Source organism: Strongyloides ratti (assembly GCF_001040885.1).
Source record: "Strongyloides ratti genome assembly S_ratti_ED321, chromosome : 2".
Taxonomy (NCBI): domain Eukaryota; kingdom Metazoa; phylum Nematoda; class Chromadorea; order Rhabditida; family Strongyloididae; genus Strongyloides; species Strongyloides ratti.
In genome coordinates, this window is record NC_037308.1 from 13,154,953 (window position 1) to 13,176,375 (window position 21,423).

At 20.8% G+C, this 21,423-nt stretch overlaps 9 protein-coding genes across 9 annotated transcripts; 7 read left to right on the plus strand and 2 right to left on the minus strand.

The window, feature by feature from the left end:
- Positions 1-3,376: 3,376 nt before the first annotated feature.
- On the plus strand, positions 3,377-4,068 carry SRAE_2000419200 (Hypothetical protein; the record flags this gene model as incomplete). Its single annotated transcript, XM_024643033.1, has 2 exons — positions 3,377-3,955; positions 4,003-4,068. The coding sequence occupies 2 exons, from the start codon at positions 3,377-3,379 to the stop codon at positions 4,066-4,068; spliced, it is 645 nt and encodes a 214-aa protein (XP_024508744.1).
- An 856-nt stretch (positions 4,069-4,924) lies between these two features.
- On the minus strand, positions 4,925-6,382 carry SRAE_2000419300 (FAD binding domain and Flavocytochrome c family and Succinate dehydrogenase/fumarate reductase flavoprotein, catalytic domain-containing protein; the record flags this gene model as incomplete). The annotated part of the gene is made up of 1 exon (XM_024643034.1): positions 4,925-6,382. One exon carries the CDS (start codon positions 6,380-6,382, stop codon positions 4,925-4,927), a length of 1,458 nt encoding a protein of 485 aa, XP_024508745.1.
- A 2,074-nt stretch (positions 6,383-8,456) lies between these two features.
- SRAE_2000419400 (Hypothetical protein) lies at positions 8,457-9,701 on the plus strand (the record flags this gene model as incomplete). Its single annotated transcript, XM_024643035.1, has 1 exon — positions 8,457-9,701. One exon carries the CDS (start codon positions 8,457-8,459, stop codon positions 9,699-9,701), a length of 1,245 nt encoding a protein of 414 aa, XP_024508746.1.
- A 1,995-nt stretch (positions 9,702-11,696) lies between these two features.
- Positions 11,697-12,434, plus strand: SRAE_2000419500 (Hypothetical protein; the record flags this gene model as incomplete). The annotated part of the gene is made up of 3 exons (XM_024643036.1): positions 11,697-11,717; positions 11,764-11,805; positions 11,850-12,434. The coding sequence occupies 3 exons, from the start codon at positions 11,697-11,699 to the stop codon at positions 12,432-12,434; spliced, it is 648 nt and encodes a 215-aa protein (XP_024508747.1).
- A 1,382-nt stretch (positions 12,435-13,816) lies between these two features.
- On the plus strand, positions 13,817-15,012 carry SRAE_2000419600 (Hypothetical protein; the record flags this gene model as incomplete). Its single annotated transcript, XM_024643037.1, has 3 exons — positions 13,817-13,865; positions 14,454-14,509; positions 14,575-15,012. The coding sequence occupies 3 exons, from the start codon at positions 13,817-13,819 to the stop codon at positions 15,010-15,012; spliced, it is 543 nt and encodes a 180-aa protein (XP_024508748.1).
- A 762-nt stretch (positions 15,013-15,774) lies between these two features.
- On the plus strand, positions 15,775-16,180 carry SRAE_2000419700 (Hypothetical protein; the record flags this gene model as incomplete). The annotated part of the gene is made up of 2 exons (XM_024643038.1): positions 15,775-15,858; positions 15,932-16,180. 2 exons carry the CDS (start codon positions 15,775-15,777, stop codon positions 16,178-16,180), a joined length of 333 nt encoding a protein of 110 aa, XP_024508749.1.
- A 459-nt stretch (positions 16,181-16,639) lies between these two features.
- Positions 16,640-17,009, plus strand: SRAE_2000419800 (Hypothetical protein; the record flags this gene model as incomplete). Its single annotated transcript, XM_024643039.1, has 2 exons — positions 16,640-16,747; positions 16,794-17,009. The coding sequence occupies 2 exons, from the start codon at positions 16,640-16,642 to the stop codon at positions 17,007-17,009; spliced, it is 324 nt and encodes a 107-aa protein (XP_024508750.1).
- Positions 17,010-17,375: 366 nt separating this feature from the next.
- Positions 17,376-18,758, minus strand: SRAE_2000419900 (Lipase, class 3 family-containing protein; the record flags this gene model as incomplete). The annotated part of the gene is made up of 3 exons (XM_024643040.1): positions 17,376-18,385; positions 18,649-18,669; positions 18,725-18,758. The coding sequence occupies 3 exons, from the start codon at positions 18,756-18,758 to the stop codon at positions 17,376-17,378; spliced, it is 1,065 nt and encodes a 354-aa protein (XP_024508751.1).
- A 1,333-nt stretch (positions 18,759-20,091) lies between these two features.
- On the plus strand, positions 20,092-21,333 carry SRAE_2000420000 (Astacin-like metalloendopeptidase; the record flags this gene model as incomplete). Its single annotated transcript, XM_024643042.1, has 2 exons — positions 20,092-20,160; positions 20,206-21,333. The coding sequence occupies 2 exons, from the start codon at positions 20,092-20,094 to the stop codon at positions 21,331-21,333; spliced, it is 1,197 nt and encodes a 398-aa protein (XP_024508752.1).
- Positions 21,334-21,423: the final 90 nt, after the last annotated feature.

Sequence of the window (21,423 nt, forward strand, 5' to 3'; positions counted from 1 at the left end):
TAATCTAAATATATTATTTACGTATATAAAATAAAATAAGAAATTCACTTTTTTCACAAATGAGTTGTTCATTTTTGTGAAAACTTTTAATGAAGCTATTATGTTTTTAAAGAGTAAGAAAATTGTTTAAAGTAAAGAATAAATAAATAATAGAATACGAAAAATAGAGATGTAAAATTATGCTATATTATTCTTTTATAACACAATTTTCTTTCAAGAAGTCTTATAATAAACGTACTAATATTTAGAAAATAATTGATATAAATAAATTGATATAATTATTTTTTTTATTAACCTATAATTAGTTTAAATTAAATAAATAAAACAAAAATATGATATTAATGTTTTTTAATAAATTATTATTTTAATATACTTTAAGAAATAAGTAGATTAGAAACTTACGACATTTAAATAATCATTTGTTTAATAGATAAATTTAATTACTTATATTATTATTGATTACATAAAAATGTTAAAATTACATATGATTATTTTAAAAGTGATGCCACTTTTAATTCTAATCACAACAAGCATAAAGTTAATAAATATTTTTAACTTGACAAACATTTTTTTTTATAAATAATATATCTATTCTAAGGTAAAAAAATATTAAATGTTTATTTATATAAATTTTATGTACATTTATTTGTCTATATATTTTTTTACAAAAATCAACATTACGACTTTAAGAATTTTTTTTTCTAATAATTTGTTAAAAAAACATTTGTTTTCTATATAGATTTTTAATGTTTTAAAATAAAGATGCTTATTTATATTATTTAAAAATTTATAAATTTTTCTATAGATAATCATATCTTATTAAAGTTTATTTAAATTATAAATATTATATAGTAAAATTTTTGATATTACTTTTTTAAATATAATTTTCAATACATAATTCTTATCATAATTTATTTTTTGATTTTTTGAATTGTAAAAAATTAATATTTGTATATATTTTTTTCATCTTATGATTAATATTTTCATTTACATAAAACATATAGTTATCAAATAAAAATAATTTAATATGTCTTTTCATATTTAATATGAAATGAAATATAAATCCAAAATAAATAAGTACTGTAAAACATAAGAAATTAAATTTTTATATGAAAGTTAATAAAAATATGTTGTAATGTTATGGTAACAATTTTTTTTCTACTAATACAATAGCATTAAAAAGTTTTAATTCTATTGATCATATTAATTTTAGTTTTTAAAAAAAACTGCCATCATTTTTATTATTTATGAATCATTAATTATGATATAATAAATTATTTATATTACTTTTCTTTATTTATTTTTGTATACTTGAAAATAAATTGATAAATCAATACTATGCTATAAATTTTTAATATTTAAAGAAATTTTTTTTAATTGATTAAAAATAATGGTTTTTTTTTAAAAGAATGGTTCAAAAACATATGAATTTATAATTCATTTTAAAATAAAAAATTGATCTTTTAAGTGTAAAATTTAAATGAAACACTTCACTTCCAAATTTGATGTAACACATTAAACTTAACATTCCATCATTAAAAACCAAAGACTCTAAACATTTTTATCAGTTAAATTATTCAAATTATTAATATTAAACTACACTTTATAAAAACGATATCAAATGATATTTTGGAAGAAAATTACTTATGACACACTTTAAAATTAAAAGAAAAAAAATTTTTTTCCAAGTATTCATTAAAATATTGGTTAAAGCATGTTAATAATAAGTTAACTTAATATAAATATTTATTTTTTTATTTGCATTATTAATTTTTAAATTTTTTTTTAATAAAGTTAGCCTCTTTTATATCAAAAACATTTATAACAAAAAAAAGGAATAATTTTATTTAATATATTTTTTATTTTTAAAAAATATTTTTATTTTTTAATTTATATTATTATTTATGTATTTTTATAAAATATTTTCTATTCAATCTTATTAAATTCATAATAACTAAAGGATAATGAATGAATAAAAGTTTAAAGATTCTTTCATAAAAATTTGTTTTTTTTTTTCAAAAGCTAGTAATAATTATATAAAAATATCTTTAGTATTTTTATATAAAATAAATTTAAGTTGCTTTATCAAGATATAATCAAAGAAAAGATCCGTTATTTATAAAATAAAGATACTGTATTCAATTTAAAAATAAATAAATAGAACAATTGAGTTAATTTTGTACTTGAAGAAGAATTTTATTATTTGGATAACTTAAAATACATAATAATTTTACATATAAAAGTAAAGACTTAATCAATTTTAAATGTCAAATTGCAAATGTCACTTTTCATTTTTCCTAATTGAATCAACATCTAAAATTTTCTTCCTAATTTGCTTTCTTAAAATATACATTTATTCTTTCTTTTTTCAAAAGCTTTTATATTCATAAAATCATAAGAGATTACTTTTAAATATTGAAATATATTTTAAATATATCGTTTATATAATATAAAAATTTGTTAATTTTTTTTTTCTACTTTAAAAAGTTACCTCTTTTTAAACACGAAATGTATATATGATTATATATATATATATATTTTAAGATATATTTTTATTTTACTTTCTTAAGCTATATTCTTTTTGTTATTTAAAAATACTTTAAAAACTATTTATGTAATTTTAAACTATTTATCACTTTTCATGCTTCTAAAAATTCTATAAATATATTCTTGTCCTATCATTTAATTATTTCTTTTTTTTATCATTATCTGATAAAAGTATAATTTTTTTAAAGTACATTTTTTATTTTAATTTTATAGATTTAGATAGTATAAACTAAACGTTAACTAAATAAACTAAATATAATGATTTATGGGTAAAAATATATAATTTTTTTTATAAAAACTATTTAAAATACTATTTACATATTGTTAATTCAACCAAACATTAAATAAATTTTTTAATCCAAAACTTTATAAGTGTACATTTTTAATAAAAATAAAAAATTTATCATCATTAAAGGCATTACCCAAACACATGTCAAAATATATTTTTATTATATTAAAGGAAAATGAAAAATAAAATTTATATTATAAATCCAATAAAGTTTAATTTTACTTATATATTTAATTTACTATATTAAAAATTCTTTTATTTATATGGTATATAAATTTATTTAAATGTTTATAATTTATTAAAAACATTTAAATTTAATTTATTATTTACTTTTTATAAATTAAATTTTAAAGTTAAAAAGATTTTTGTAAATAAGAAATTTCCGTTCATACTATTACAGAAAAGAAAAAAAAAATGCCTTTAAATTTTTTTGATTGTTTATATATCTTTTTTTTTATAGAAATATTTTTATTTAAAAAAAAAAGAAGAAAAATAGATTAATATTTATTTAAAAATTTAAACATATTTTTATTTGAAAGTATGCAACAATATTTAATATTTTTATATTTGTATATCTATTTACAATTTTATTATCCTATAATAGGATTAACAAATACCCTTGTTGATAATGATACATTTTCAACATCATGCTCACAAATGTCTGAAAATGTCATTTCAAGATGTATGGAACCAATATTAAAGTATTCAAGTAATGTACAAAAATCATCACCAAAAAATGCAAAATGGACACTTCAAAGTGGACATGCTTTTAAAGAATTATGTTTATTATATAAAGAATTTGAAATGTGTACATCATTAATTACATGTCAATCATTATCTAAATTAGGTATTGAGGCAAGTTATCAATATATGTGTGGTGAAGGATATCCTATTTTTGAAAAATATTCTAAGTGTTTTTCTGAAGTTGAAACGGAAAATACTTATTTAGAGTGTAAAAATAATGCTAGTAATGATATGGAAGTTATTCTTGAATGGAGACAAAAAGATCAACAAAGATATTTTTCTGAATTATGTAATATTATGGAAAATTATCTTGAATGTTGTAAACCAAATGTAGTTAAAAAATGTGGTAAGGAAGCTTGGAAATTAGTTTCAAAGGTAAATTATTATTAATAAAATAAAAAATAATAATATTTAATATTTAGATTACAACGGATTCACTTAAAGTAACAATGCCAAATTGTAATGTAAAAAAAGCACTATTTATATAAAGTAAATATAACTGGGTTAGTGATAATAATAAAGTATTTAATAAAAGCCATTTAATCTTATTAAAATCTTAATGTATTGATAAATATTTCTATGAGTTACAAAGTTAGTAATATTTCACTATTTTTATCAAGTGAAATTTAATGAAAAAACGTTTTAAATATAAAACATTATATTATTTATGATTTCTGACTTTATCCATTTTTATCATTTTCATATTTTTGAAAATTGGTGGTATCAGCAAATTTCTTCTTTACATTGTCTTTAAAACATTCGACGTTTAATTATTGCAATTATAACAATTCTTTAATTTTTTTTTTGAATTATGATATAAGTTTTTTAAAAATTGAAATTATTTTTGAATTTTCAATATCACATGTTTGAAAATATTCTCATCTTTCTATAAAATTATACTGTTAAAATCCCTATTTCAAAAAGAATTATTAACTTATTCTTTTATCGGTTACTTTACTGAAGTTTTCCTGTCAGGAACAAAATCTCAAGAATAAACTTTTTTTTAATGCTTGCTACTATTTAATTCTTATCATTATTTACATATTTGTATACTTTTTTTTAAAAAATTATAATTAATACATTTGATATCAAATACTACTATCTTAATATTTACAGGAAAAAAAATAAATTTTTAAATAAAAATATTTATTTTTTAAAAAATTTAAAAACAATCATTTATAAATTTATTTCAAAAATTAGTAGATATAATTTGATAACATTGTAGTCATTTTAAACACAATCACAATGAATATTTTTTCGATTTTAGTCAAAAAAAATATGAATATTGAAAGAAAATTTAGTAGTATAAACATAATTTATTTATACATATAAAAAAAAAGTTTACTACAATTCATTATGTCCATAATTTAATGTTAATGCACTGATACCAGCAGCTCTACCAAAAACAACACATTCGAGTAATGAATTTCCAGCTAATCTATTATTTCCATGAACTCCTCCTGTAACTTCACCAGCTGCATATAATCCTTTTATTGTTTCTTTAGTTACATCACTATATACTTTACCTTCAGTGTCAATTTTTAAACCACCCATAGTGTAATGAATAGCTGGAGTGATCATTGCAACATACAAATTTTCTGACAAATTAAATTTGGTAGGAAAAACAATTTTTCCAAATTCATCTTTTTTTCCATCTACATTTTTATTATAACTTTCAAATGTCTTTTTTAAAACTTCTTCATCACAACCAATAAATTTTGCTAGTTCTTTAATATTCTCTACTTTTTCAAAAAACTTTTTAACTTTCCAATAAAAATTAAAAGCTTGTTGACCAAATCCTTCTGCACCTTCATTATTAATTATCATAAAAGCAATTCTTTCATATTTTTTATCATTGCAATGTTTAAAAATTTGTTCACTTAAATAATCTCTTCTACCAAGTTCATTTGCAAAACGTTCTCCTTTATAATTTACAAGGATAGCTCCTTTACCCCTAAGTGCTTCAGCTGCAAGAAATTTTGTTCCTGCATCTCTGTTAGAAGGATCAACAAAAGATGTTGGATGTATCTGAATATTTTCCATTCCTACAAGTTGTGCACCCATAGCACGAGCTATCTTAACTCCAGATCCTGTAGCAAAATCACCATTGGTTGTTGGTAAATGTTCTAATAATGGATGTTTACCATATTCTTTAAGTAATGAATCATCTTCACTTTTATCAGCTGAAAAACCTCCAGTAGTTAATATAACAGCTTTTCCATTGACTTCAAGAATTGAGTCACGGTTAGTGGGATCTCTATATCTAACACCAGTTACATATTCATTCCATGTTGTCATTCCAATAACCTCTGATTCAAGATGTATTTCAATATCATTTGGTCGTTTTTCTTTAATTTCAAGAATTTTATCTTGAAGAGCTTTTATGATAGCAAAACCAATAGGAATAGCTTTTCCTTCTTTTAAATGGGCCCAATGAGTTCTTGGAATTGTATGACCACCACACAAATTAACATCATCAATTTTAACATTATTATCAATTAAAAATTGTAAAGCATCTTTAGAATTTTGTACCAAATAATCAACCAATGCATAGTCATTTGTGTTATCACCAGCTTTTAAAGTATCCATTTTAAATACTTCAGTACTATCATCGATTCCTTTATTTCTTTGAAAAATTGTATCACATGCATTGATACCAGATGATGCTTTGGCAGAATTTCCACCAAAATTTTTTTGTTTTTCAAATAAAATCACTTTATTTGATGCATGATGATTTAATATTTCAAGAGTTGCAGCTAATCCAGCTAAACCGCCACCAACAACAATTATATTATCAGTCATTTTTGGGGTTTTAGATATTGAATTAATCAAAATAAAAAAAATAAATAAAAGGGACAAAAGTAACAGTTTCATATAAATACTTTTATCCTAAAAATAAATCAAATATTGAAAAACATCACACAAAGAAAAAAAAAAAATGAACAAGACAACTTTTAATCAAAATATAGTCATAGTATTTTTCTTTTATTATCGTAAAATAAAAATTACAAACAAATTACAAAGGTTACAATGTGTTTATACCAAAACTTTAATTATAAGTACAATAATTAAAATTAAATTAAAAAGTAATCATGCAAAATAAATAATTTTTTAGAAATATTAAAAAAGTTATATCTAAATAAGAAAAAGGTGATTGGTAAAATGCCTATGATATTTATTTATTAATTCTTTCCCAACATCCTTGATCAAACTAGTAAAAAAGTTTTAAAAGATTATTATAAAATTATATATTTAAATATTGTTAATAAATTTTAAACATTTACTAGACAAAAAGATATTTAAAGTGTAAGAAGCTTCTGTATATTTTATTCTAATAATGTTTTGATAATTATTTAAAAAAATACATTAAATAAAAAATTCATCTAATTTTATATCACTGATAAGGATGAAATTAGTCTTCTTTTTGTTTATGATATGAAATAAAATAATGACAGAAAATTATTTTATTTCCAATGGAAAATTATTTGTTTTAAGGATTTTTTATAAAATTATGTTTTTAAAATCAAATATTTACATGAATCCCCCTATTTTTATGGAATACTTTAATAATTTTTTTTGAAAATAAATTTTTTTAAATTAATTTGTATATAATTTTATTTTATTAATATAAGTGTGTACAAAATACATTCATACTACAAAAGATAAAATCTTTTTAAAATTTTTAATGTGAATCTATTGTAATTTATACAATATTTTAGTTTTTTTAAAAAATAAAATAGTAAAAGACAACTGAATTTAGATAATAACTATTTTAGACCAAGTAACAAAGAAAAAAAAATCATTACAAATAGAAAACAAAAGATATTTGTTACAAAAGGGGCAATAGATATGGAAAAAGCAATTTATAAAAAAAAAACCAATTTATTTAAAGAAATTTTTCATTGAAAAATGGTTTCTGACATGAATTTTAAAAAATAAACTACCTTTAAGAAAATCAAAATAACTTTTTTCCAAAATAAAGTTATTAACAAACAGTTTTTAACATTAAATAAAGAAGACTATAAAACATATTTTACTTAAAATTTATAAATATATCAACTTCCTGAGTAACTGTATAAGGTTGCAAGGTTATTTAAAAAAAACTACAAAAAAAGTAATTTTTTAGTATCATAAAATATAAACAATTTATAAATATTTTTTTCTATGTTGTGTATGGATAAATAACATAAGGTATTTAAAAAATGATTAAAAGTTATATAGAGTTTATAAAATAAAAAGTTTTTATAACTTTTTTATCATTGATTAAAGTTAAATTAGTTTCTTTTTCGCTACAGGATAAAATAGGGAATTGTGATAAGAAAATTGATTTCACTTTCATTATTTTTTTGATTGTATTTTTTTTTTTTGAATATATTTTTTGAATATATCTTTTTTTTTCTGATTCTATATTTAATTATATTTCATTATATTATATTTTATTTTATAAAGTTTCCTTTTTTATTATAATTTTTTTTTTGAATTATTTTTTTGTTTTATCTTATTTTTCTTTTTATATTCTATTTATTAATATTTTTTTACTTTTTATTTATTTATTTTTTTAATTTGGAGGGGTATTAACGGAAAAGGTTAACATTCAAAAGTAAGACGCGGTTAGCGAGACCAAAACACAGGCAAAAGCCAAGTAATACCCCTAAAAAGTGTTTTATTATTTTTATAGTTAAATTGTTGTTAATCGATACAAATATCTAAAGCAATTATATTCTTCTTATCTATATATTATCGTTTAACTTTAGATATTCCTACAAATTTTTGAAATTCTACTAGAAATACCAAATTGACGTTTAATACTTTTCGTCGATATTACTATTTACTGTAAAACTAGAGAAATATATATGTAGATTGCTATATTAAAATTATGGACGATTCTATTACATCAACTTCAGCAGGTAAATCAAAATCATCTTCTCCATTGGTTTCTTTTTCTAAACCACCATCACCTGTTTTATTAAAAGCTCATGCAAGATCAAGAATATTAAAAATTAAAAGAGATGAAACATCAGCTGTAGATGATGAAGTAGCTCATGAAAGATATATGCAAGCATCACAAAAAGTATCTCTTTCATTTGGGGATATATTTATTGACAATAACAGTACAGAAGTAAGAAAACGTGCAAATAGTTGTGTTGAACCAATTTCAGTTCTTACATCAGTCCCAACTATTCCACTGAATTCTTCTTCTTCTCCAAAATTATCATTAGAAGGAAATTCATCAAGCCTTCAAAAACAATGTTATTCTCCAAGTACTAATCAAATTGTAGAGAATAATTTACCTTATTCTCCATCACCAACTCCTTCACCAACAAGACATAGAATATTGAGAAGTTGTAGTCCAAGAACACTTTTAAGTCGACCATCATCAATAGGTAATATAGGACAAGGATCAATATCTGGTTTAAAGCGACCACGTCCAGAGGCATTATCTGCTGGTGGTTCACCATATCAATATGAATCTGATAGTGAAAGTGTTTCTTCAGTATCTTCTACAGGCATTCAAACAACAGCATCTTCTTCATCGACACAAGTTTCTTGTAATAGTACATTTAGAAATTCTTTATTTGCTGCAAAAAAACCAAAATTGGCCAGAAATTGTCCTAGTCCATTAACAAAAGTCTCAACAACCCCAACGGAAGGACTTGTGATAACAACATTTAATAACTTCCCAACAAATGAATTGTCATATCAAGATATTATGGAATTTGAAAATGATAGTGGATCAAATGTTGCAACAAATGCAAATTTTATGAAACCACCAACAATCATTAAGAATGGTTTTGATAAATTCAAAGCGGGTAATATGAACATGGCAAAAAATTTTGTTGAAGAAAGAATTGGCACTTCAGAATTTATGAAGCCTACTTCTCCCTCAATAGTAAATAACAGAGATAAAGAAGTAACTTCTGAAAATGGTGTAGTGAATTCTAGTGATTTACAACATACAATAACATTTTGTGATAATGAAAATCAAAAAAACACTTCGTCTAATGATGTTAATGATATTTATAGAAATTTCAATACTGATGGTAATGCAGATTCTACCAGTGATTTTTCTTTTCAAAATAACCTCAAAGACACTGTTTCATCAACTAATACGAGGATTTAAACACAGGGTGACTTAATATAATTTTTTCTAATTAATAACTTAAAAAATTATTGTAATTTTCTTTGGTACTAGATTTTTAGTACCTGATTTAACTAAAATAAATTAAGTAAAAAAATTTAATAAGATATAATACAATAAGACAAATATTAAAAAAATAAAATATAATTAAAAAATGTAATTAAAAAAATAATGAAAGTGAAATCAATTTCCTTATCACAATTCTCTATTTTATCCTGTAGCGAAAAAGATACCACATTAACTTTAATCAATGATAAAAAAAAGTTTTTAAATTTTTAATCAATTATCAAATACTTTTTATCAATTATTAATACATAACAGAGAAAAAAAAATATTAATGAATAATTTATATTTTATGACATATAAATATTACTTTATTTTCGTGATTTTTTCAAATAACTTTGCAACCTTTTACACATATTCAAGAAATTGATACATTTTTAAAATCTTTAGTATGATGATTTGCAAGATCTTCTTTATCTAATGTCAAAAACTGACTGTTAATAACTTTATTTTGAAGAATGTTATTAATCATTTTTTGAAATTTGTTCACTATTGAAGATTCATGTCAGAGTTAACTTTTCAAAATGAAATTTTTTTTTTTTAAATATACTAAGCATATAATTTCATAACTATAAATAATTTTTAAATAGTGTTATGAAACAATTGCCTATGTATTAAATTGTTTTTATAATTTTAAAGATGAATTTTGTTAAGAATGCAATAACAACAGATTATTTTATTAATAAATCACAATAAATAATTAATTTTATTATTGGTAGATAATCATTAAAATTTAAACTTTGTTAACAAAGCTATTTACAAATAATAAATTTTAAGTTGGGAGATTTCATACTAAATATATTTTACTGAACTATAGTAAATTAACCATTGCATTTTATAAAATGTATATATATACTAATAAAAAAAAATACTATTTTTATTACTACTATATATTTTTTAACAAAGAAACACATGTAATTTTTAGATTAGAAGAATAATAGAATTAATATATTAGACATTGAAGAAATATATTTGATAGATAACTAAACTTTAAAATGTAGATAACATTAAAAGTAATTATTAAAAATGAAAAAAAAATATAAATAAATAAAAGATATTAATTATATAATATTTAAATTACCTTAAGAATATTTAAAAGTATCATTGTATATCAAATACCGTGAAGTACAATTTAATTTACTTCCTCATTAACAAACTTTATTTATTTTATCTTTAATCAGAAACTCTCTAAAAAAAAAGAAATTCACAGTAAATTTGATTTTTTAAAAAGTAATTGAAGGAAGATGATAGATCTTTTACAACTGATTTCAATTATTATTTTTAGAATATTAAACTGAATTCTTCAAATATTATATATCTTAATATATCATTACTACTTCTTATATCAATTATTTACTTATGAAACTCATATTACTAAAATATTGAAGAACATTAATCAACATTCCAGAGATCATATTATATAATATTTTCATTATTTATTAGTTTGTGATAAAAAAAAAGTTTCAAAAAACTTAAGTGTAGAAAGAGGCCTCTCCTTAGAATTATTATGTACATTATACAGAATGGATATTTTATATCTCCTATATGATAGAACCCGAAACTTATAAATATATGAAATTTGCGATTATACTAATAAATTCAAATGATATGACTTCATTTAAATTATTGTCACTTTTACTTCATTATTTTCTTAAGAATCATATTGTTCAAAAATGAAGTAAAAGAAGTAAGACAAGATCACAAGGTTGTGGGCGATGGGGTTTTTTTTTTAAGATTTAAACATCTATACCGCATGTCGTTATTTTTACTTTATCATATTCAAACATTATGTTTTTTTTAATTTTGGATAGTATTAAAATGAGGAAATGGTTGATTATATATTCAGTTTGATTTTAAATCATTTGTCTTTAATTTTTTTTTTTTTTAGAAAAAAAAAATATATATTACAACATAATGGATTCAAAAATAGAAGAGGTAAGTATACAATGATAAAATTTTACTTAACGTCTTTTAATTAAAGACACCAATTCAAGCTCCAGTAGAAGAACCTAAAGCCGAAGAAGTAAGTTTAGAAAATTTTCATTGACATTTCATTTTTCATTAAAGGCCACTCCAACAGAAGCACCAGTTGAAGCACCAGTTGAAGCACCAGTCGAGGCACCAGTTGAAGCACCAGCTGAGACTCCAGTAGAAACACCAGTTGAAGCTCCAGCAGAAGCACCAGCTGAGACTCCAGCAGAAACACCAGCTGAAACTACAACAGAAGCACCAGCCGAGGCACCAACAGAGACACCAACAGAAGCACCAACAGAAGCACCAGTCGAGGCACCAGCAGAAGCACCAGTAGAAACACCAGTTGAAGCACCAGTTGAAGCACCAGTCGAAGCACCAGTTGAAGCACCAGTCGAAGCACCAGTTGAAACAGCAGCTGATGCCCCAGTAGAAGCACCAGCTGAGACACCTGTTGAAGCACCATGCAATGAATGTGATTCAGTTGAACCTCCAATTGAAGCTCCTGTTGAAGCCGCAGTATGTGAAAGTGCCCCAGAACAAACTGTTGAGGTAGCAGAGGAAGCCTCAGTTCTTGAAGCTCAATGTCCAAAAAAAGCAATTATTGATGAAATTGCTCAATTGACTGAAACTATTAAAGCATCTCTTGCTAAGATTAATGAACTTTGCATGAGCCTTTAAAAAAAAAAGAAATCAAAATATTATTCATAATAAAAAGAAAAAGAAAAATTTATTGAAAAAGAAAACATCTATATAACATTTTGAACATATTTTTATAATTCTTGAAACAATATTCATACTATTTTTTATCCTTTCATTTTTGAAATAAATCAATTTTTTCTCATAAATAAAAACCAATTTATTTTTAATAATAATCTTTAATATATGACATTTAAAATCAAGAAGAACATAGCTAAGTGATAGGTAAAAAAATAATTAATTCTTTTTTAAATTATTTATTTATTTTAATATTAAAAATTTATATTTATTGATATAAATTATCAAACAATTGACTACATTTTTAAATAAAAATTTTGATCTAAGTTTCAATCTATTAAATTAAACAAATATATTGTTTGATTTTTGTTATATATTATAATTTCTTTTTTTAGTTTGATATAAATAAAAATGTGAACATATGATTATTTAATAATATTTTTATTATTTTATATAAATACTTTTTAAATAACATCTTTTTCTACAAATTTATTTATATGACAAATTTATTTTATGATCATCTTATTATAATTAGTCACAAATGTTGTGATTATTGAAACCTGTTTATTATATCTAATTATAAATTTTTTTTTCACTCTTTTATTTATGTTATATGTATGAATATTTTTGGAGTTAATAAATTATTATAAATTATATTTTTATTTTATTTTCTAAATATTTTTAAAGTAAAAAAAGTTTTTTTTTTTAAAAAAAAATATAATTTTATATTGAATTTAAATGAAAACTAAAATTTAAAATATCAGTAAGTAACATAATATTATAAACTTAGATAAAAAAAATTGTATATATAAATAATTATATAAAATAATAAAATATTATTAGTTATAATAAAGAAATAGTTAATAAAAATAAAATGGCAACTAAAGTTAAATATCATTTATTATATAATCATCAATTCATTGATATATATATATTTATATTAACACTAAAAAATATAATCAAATTGTTGTATGGATATAAAATATTATTTGCTTACTTTCACAGAGATAATCTCTCTTTTATCCTTTATCAATTTATTGATGAAAAAGCATCATATATTTTTTTTTAATTCTCGTACTTATATAATAAGTTTACAATCATCTATAATGACAATTTTCATTGGTGCAAATATAAAATTGTTTTGACAAATATACATAATAATATATATATATATATATATATATCCATTTAACCAACTATTCAATAAAAACATTCTCTATACATATGTACATGTATTTTATTATAATATTATTGAATAATTATATTTTTCACATTCCAGTGGTACGTTAGTTTTTTAAAAAATTAATAAATAATATAAAATATTAAAAGTTTTGCCATTCTAACCAATGGAGAATAAATGTAAATGTATAATTAGAAGGTCGAATAATAAAGGAGGTATTTGTTTAACGAGATAAAATATATTACTTCTGAGTCATAAATTCTACCTCATTTTCTCTTTTTCTACCTCTCCTTTATTTCTCTATTTTAAATATTATTCAATATATAATATACTTTTTTTCAACTAAATATTATAATTTTATTTCTAATAAAAAAAAAAATATTTGTTCCCTAAAAATTATTGTCAATATATATATTATACAATTTACTTACATGAACAATTAAAAAAAAGATAAGGATTTAAATTTACATTATTATAGTAGAAAAAAAAAACTAAAGATTCTTTTTACAGAAATATTTACACTGGCCCAAAGTACCCTTTATTCGCACTTTTGTTTTTCAACAAAGCCCAATCATCTAAAATGAATGTCTTACATTTGTAAAAGCACATTTAACCATTAGAAAAGTTGAGAGAAAATTGTATTTTATTATTAAAATTTTATTTTTATACAAATGCTTCTAAAAATATATAGTGCTTATTTTTTAAATTATATATAGATCTTTTCTATATAAAAATTATATTAAATGATATTTTTACTATTTCTATTCTAATTTTACCATGTTTTTCTTTTTTTTTTTTTTTAGAAAAAATGGAAGTCATTTCAAACAATAATGAGAAAGGAAAAAAAGAGGATGAAAATGTATGTTTTAGTAATTTATTATTTTTTTTTAAAGTATAATTTTAATATGCTTATTTTTTTTAAAGAATTTAGAAGAAAAAAATACTGAAAAAAGTCATGATGAGGATGAGTCTTCCTTAAATGGTGAAAAAAAGAATGATGAGAAAAAAGATACGATAAATAAGAGTAATGGAGTAAAAGAGAATAGTATTAATGAAGAAGAAGAAAAAAAGGAAAAAAATGATGAGGAGAAAAAAAATGAGGATGTTAATAAATTAACTGAAGTTTCCGAAGATAGCCAATCAAATGGAGATGTAGAAAAAAATAAATGTGTTAAGGGAGTTAAACGTTGTGCAGAAACTTGTGAAGAAGAAAATGATGATTTAAAATCTAAAAAAACTAAGAAAAAAGAAAATGATGATGAAGGAAAAGTTTCAAATGATATTCCAAAAAATATTGGTAATGATGCTTTGACACGAGGTTTAGAAGTTGTAAACAATACTGTAAACTCATTAAAGGAATAATAGTAATTTAAATTTTAATAATAAATCTCACATGTCAATTTTTTAAAAATATTTTTTGTGATAAAGTTATATTTGATTTTTATAATATTTATTATATAAATAAAATTTTGATATATATGCATGTATATATTTATATATATGTATATGTATATATTAATTATATTAAAAAGAAAATTTAAAAACAATTATATAATTGAAAATACTTTTTATTTATATTTATTTTTAATTCAATATTTTCTATCAATAAGTATAAAAAAAATTACTAGAAAAAAAAATTTTTTTTTCTAACAAATAAATAAATGTTTACAAATGTATTTATATCTATGTTATAGAAATATTTCATTCTACCTTTAAAAATGGAAAGTATTTTTATGTATTAATACCTTTAACAAAACATTAAAAAAATTTAAACATAAAAAAAACATATGTTTAGTGATAAAGATTTAGAGAATAGAGAAATTTGTTATTTCAATGGTATTTTTTTTACAATTATACCCGGAATAATGTAAAAAAAAACGTTACTTAGTCATATGTATTTAAAAAAAATATAAAAAAACAAAAATATAAAAAAACCCTAATAAAGTAGTATATAAATTTTTTTTTTTATCATTTGTTTTTATATTATTTTTAACAAGAGAAAAAATATTTTTCATTCTATTTTCATTTGTTTAATTTTAAATATTTAAAAAAAAATTTTTTTAATAATAAGCATTCATTTATTATTTTTTTTTACTTTAGTTAACAAGTTTAATTTCTAAAGGAATGGAATTTATTAATAAAGCTACTGAATCTTGCAAGCATGCTGTCAATGCTACAGGCAATGCACTCGGAAATGCTGTTGAAGGTGTAAGTGCATAATCCATTTTTCAAAGTTTTATTTACTTTAATATTTAATTTAAAATAATTGTACTTTTTGTAGGCAGCTGAAGCAATAAAAACTGGAGCGGAAAAGGTTGCCTCTGGAGTAGCTGATGCTGGGCATTTAATTTCATCAAAAATTGCTGACGGTACCACCGCAACAAAAGATGCCGTTGAGGCAACTGGCGATAACATTGAAAGTAGTGCCAAAACAGCCCATAATGAAATTAATAATGTAGTTGACTCTACCAAGAAAGCATACAATGATGGTGTTGTTAAAGTAGAGAAAGCAGTTAATGACTTGAAATAAACAAGAAGCATGTGATTTTCTCTTTTATATACATACATATGTATAAACTTTTTGATTGTTTATGAAAAAGTTATATTGAATGATCTTTATTAACTATGAAATGTACTATTAAAAAATGATTTAAATATATATATATAAACTTTAACACATGTTTTAAAATGGAAAAAGTTATTTTTATGATAAGAAATATTTTAAATACTTTATTCATATAACAATACTACTTGTTTTTTTTTTATAAAAATAAAAATAACATTTTTTTGCACTAAAGTTATTATCCAATTTTAGAAAATAACCTATTTGTAAGTATACATGAACTTATTGTTTATGAAAAGAGTGTTTTACATAAAATTAAAAATATATATATATATACATTATGATAAAAGCTGATGGCATTATTCAATTTTTCAAATTGATAATTTTCTATTGTAATATATCTAAAAAAAAATTCTTCTTTTCAATATGAATACTACTATTTCAAAAATTAAAGATAATAAAATTATAAATAGAAGACCTCATAGAAATATATTTAGAAAACTTGACCTCATAAATAATAATGACACGGAAATGGTAAGTTAAAAAATAATGTTTTAACTTTTTTTTTTAATTAAAAAAGGATGATGATACTATAATAACAAATATTGCTATTATTGAAGAAATTTTACAAAGAACAAAAAAGGAAAGCAATAATAATTTTGAGGCTTCCAGTACAACTTTCAACACTGACAAATTAAACAACTTTCAAAACAACAATATACAAACAATAAATAAAACAAATATACCAAAATTTTTTATTGGAGATGAATATGATTATCAAAATTCAGATTCTTAATCAAATATTTAATTAAATACCAAAGTTTCAATTACTTTATATCATTAAAACATGTCTTCACAATTAATTTTTTTTTCCCAAAACTATGTCTATAAATTTAAAAAAAAGTTTTTACAAATATTTTAAATATTTTTTTTTACTTAGAAAATATTTTTAAAAAAAATTATTATAAGTATCGTTAGTGATGCTTTATAAAATATGGAAAGTTTCATTACAACAATCTATTATTTTATCATAATGTTTTAAAGAAAATATAAAAACAGCTTTACTGTTTAAAATATTTAAAATAATTTAAATTTTAACTTTTTTTTTTATTTTTTTAAATAATAAAATTTTATTTTAAGTAGAAAATTTATAATATGATTATTATTTACATCCATTTTTTGCAAAATTTGCAATATTTTTGTTAAAATAGATAGTATGATCAGCAGCTGCCGTATTAGAAACTGAATTGGAGCATGCATGATCATCAGCTCTTGTACAAATTTTAAATGATTTTCCTTTAGACATATCATTTTCATACCAAACTTCATATCTATGATGGAATGGTGAATCAAATAAATTATCAAATACTCTGGGAGGTAAATGAGGAATAAGATCATGATTATGAATTATTCTGTATGTATATTTAACAAGACTATCATGCCCTTCTGCAAAAGCAATATCTCCTGTTCTTGGTTCACCAAAAGTAACTAATTTAACAGTTTCTGTGGTAAAATATTTTTTTTTAACACAATATGCTGCTGCCATTGATGCCATAGAACCACCTAAAGAATGCCCAACAGCTAAAAGTTGATGATATGGATATTCAACAATAAGTTTATGAAGATCACTCTCCATTCCTGAATTCCATAAACCATAAAACCCGTTATAAAAATATTTATCAACTTTACCACCTGTTAATGTAAATGTTTTTAATTCATTAAATAAAAAATCTTCACCCTCTAATAATAATTGGATAAATCCTTTTGATCCTCTAAATGCAGCTATTATAGTTTTATTAATATTATCAACAGCTAAATAAGAACTACATGTATCACCATCATTATCACATTTAGTTGTATATTGTTTAATAAAAGTAATATTTTTAAAATTGTTTTGTAAGCAAACTTTAATATCAATTCCATCATTATTTGTTGCTGCAATAAGTGGTAAAACTGTATTTCTTCCAAAATCATCACTATAATCATAACCATTTGGAACTGGACGTGGACAGTCAAAAGAATGAGTAATTAAATTAATAGGTTTACAATCTGTTTGTAAACTATTATGGCATGAATTATCACCGGCACACCATTGACATTTTATTAATCCTTCATAACCATCAGCACAAGAAGAACAATCTTTAAAATTACCACATTTTCCATAAGTAATACCTAATACATATGATAATAAAAATAAAACAAAATAAATTTTCATTATTTTAAATAAATTAAAATATCTTAATATTATAAAATCATAATCACAATATCATTATATATCTTTGACATTTTTTTATTAACAACCAACAAAAGTATTTCATATCCTGATATAAAAATGCGGGTCTCCTTTTAAATTATTGTCACGCTTTAACTGATAAGACTATAATTAGTCTAATATATGAGAAAGAAAAAACTTTCTTTAACAAAATATAATAAACTGATTTTTATGATAAGGAATACTTTAACAAAGTAAATGATAAAATAAGTTAATGATATTATAAATTGTTAAATTACCTTTATTTATCAAAAAAACAAGTATGCCAGTCATTCTTAAAAAGTTTAATAAACTTATTTTTATTATATATTCTAGATAATTAACATCCTGCAATAAGTTTATTTGATAAAGAATACTGATAAAAAGCCAATATTATTTTCCTCAACAATACAATACTTTTATTTTTCAATATTTATTAAAAGACCATATTTTATAATTTTTATTTTGTTATAAGCTCAGATACTTCCTTAATCATCGCACGAATGCTAAGTAGAGATGCCAAAAGTATAAATGTCATCATAGCTTATAACGTTGCTTTCGACTAAATGTCTTGTCTATGTCAAAAAAATAACTTTTCCACAGTCTTTCATAATTTCAATGTCAGTTGGGTTATCATTTAAAGATTGATTTCTAGTTGCCTGGTACAAATGTTAATGAAAATTGTTAAATATAAAAAAGTTATATAAATCAATATTTTATACATATATTAATCTTTAATTTTTATACTCAAAAATTAAAAATGAATTAAATAATAATATTTTTTTTTGTAAAAAATATAATGTTTTAATATTATTATTATGCGTTACAGATTGGATCAGAAAATAATAAATAAATGAATATTTTACAAATAATTAAAAAAATAACTTTTATATATATTAATATTAATAATAAAAGAAAACAAACTTAAGAAGATAAAAATTTATATTTATAATATTTTTAAAATAATTAGTACTTAAAAGATTATATATATTTTTTAAATTCTACATAAACTTAATACATTCATATTGTAAATATTATGAAATTTCATATTTTTTTAAATAACAAGTTTAATTTATTAAAAAATTTAATTTTTTAAAAAGATTTCATATTTTTAATATAAATTTAGGTAGTTGATCAATTTTATCCTATCAAAAAATTTTAGAAATATGTTTAACTCAATATGATTAAATAACAAAAAAAAAATTTATCATTAACTTAAATATTAAAATAAGAGAAAAATAAACTTACATTTTTGTTGCTATTTTTTTTTAAATTATATAAAATAATGTTAATTATTATTTATTTAAAATTATGATGATGTAAAATTTATATCTATATATTTAACCTTTAAGGTCTATTGAATAGATTTAAAAAATAATTAAAAAAATGTATCTAAAGTTTTATTATTTTGCCATATTTAATTTTTGATTATTTAAATAAAATGAAATATAAAATAAAATAGAAGTAGTGGCAAATTTTTAAAGTTTATATTTAACCAATTGTTGAAAAAATTTGTCCAATCATTGTTAATACAAAAATAAGCCAAATTTGAAAAATTTTTATTTAAAATCCACATTTTATATTTTGAATTATTTTGATATATAATAGATAGACGTACTAGATATTCATGGATATGATTAAATTTTTTTCGTATAAGTTAACTGTTACATATATTATAATTTTATTTTTTATTCATGTAAGTTATTATTTTATTTTTTTTTTTTGTAAAATACTTTTTTAGATATTGCTTTGCACTAGTAATGATTTAAACAATAAATTTTCACATGAATCAGATCAATTGGAAAATTTTTTAGATGATCTTAATAGATTTAGTAACAAAAAATACATTTGGTATTCTACTACAAATGGAATCAATTCAAGGACATTAAAAAAAGCTTTAAAAATATTTGAGCAAAATACATGTATGAAATTTAAATATATTAAAAGAATAAAAAAAGGTAATTTTGGTTTACATTTCCTTGGTTATATGGCTGTAAAATATCCTAATAATCAACCTAATAGAAATAAAGTTAAACAAGATGTTATTATTTCTAATAGTAGTTCAAAAAATTTGGGTTACATTCTTCAACAAACTGTTCTTGCAATGGGTCTTATTCCTCAACATCAACGACCTGATAGAGATAATTATATTAAATTTATTGAAATGGATTCTGATTATACAATTCCTTTGGTAGATAAATATTTAAATAAATACAGTTATAGTGAAGTTAACTTATTTGATACATCTTATGATTTTGGCTCAATTACACAATATTCTTCTCATTACTTTGATAAAATTTCAAGTAATATAATGGTTCCTAAAAATATTTTTTATAATAAAATGATTGGACAACAATATGGTTTAAGTTTCAATGATATTAAAATAATGAATTTAGCCATTTGTTCACAAAAATGTGAAAATGAGAAAAAAATTTCATGTGCTAATAGTGGATATCAAGATCCACGAAATTGTTTAAGATGTAAATGTCCTAATGGTTTTAGTGGTATACGATGTACTGAATTAACCAGAACTGGATATAATTGTCATCAAACTAAATTAAAAGCAACAAATGAAGTAAAAATTCTACATAAAAGAGGTTATGGTAAATGTTATTATCAAATAACTTCAAATGTAGACACTAAAATTGTTATTTATGTTACACAAGTACAAACAATGCCAAGGAAAATTTGTTATGAAAAGAGAGGTCTTGAAATCAAGTATCGCAATGACATGGGTGCTACAGGACTTTGTCTCTGTGGAAATTATTCAAATTTTTCATTTTTATCAGAGGGAAATCGTGTCATGATTAATTATAATGGATATAGAAATAATTATTTTACAATCAAATATGTTGTGGGCGATAAATGATTTTTTATATTTTATTCCAATATCAAATTATTAATTTTTTTATTTTTAATTTAAAAAAAATATATTATAATTTAAGATGCAAATATATTT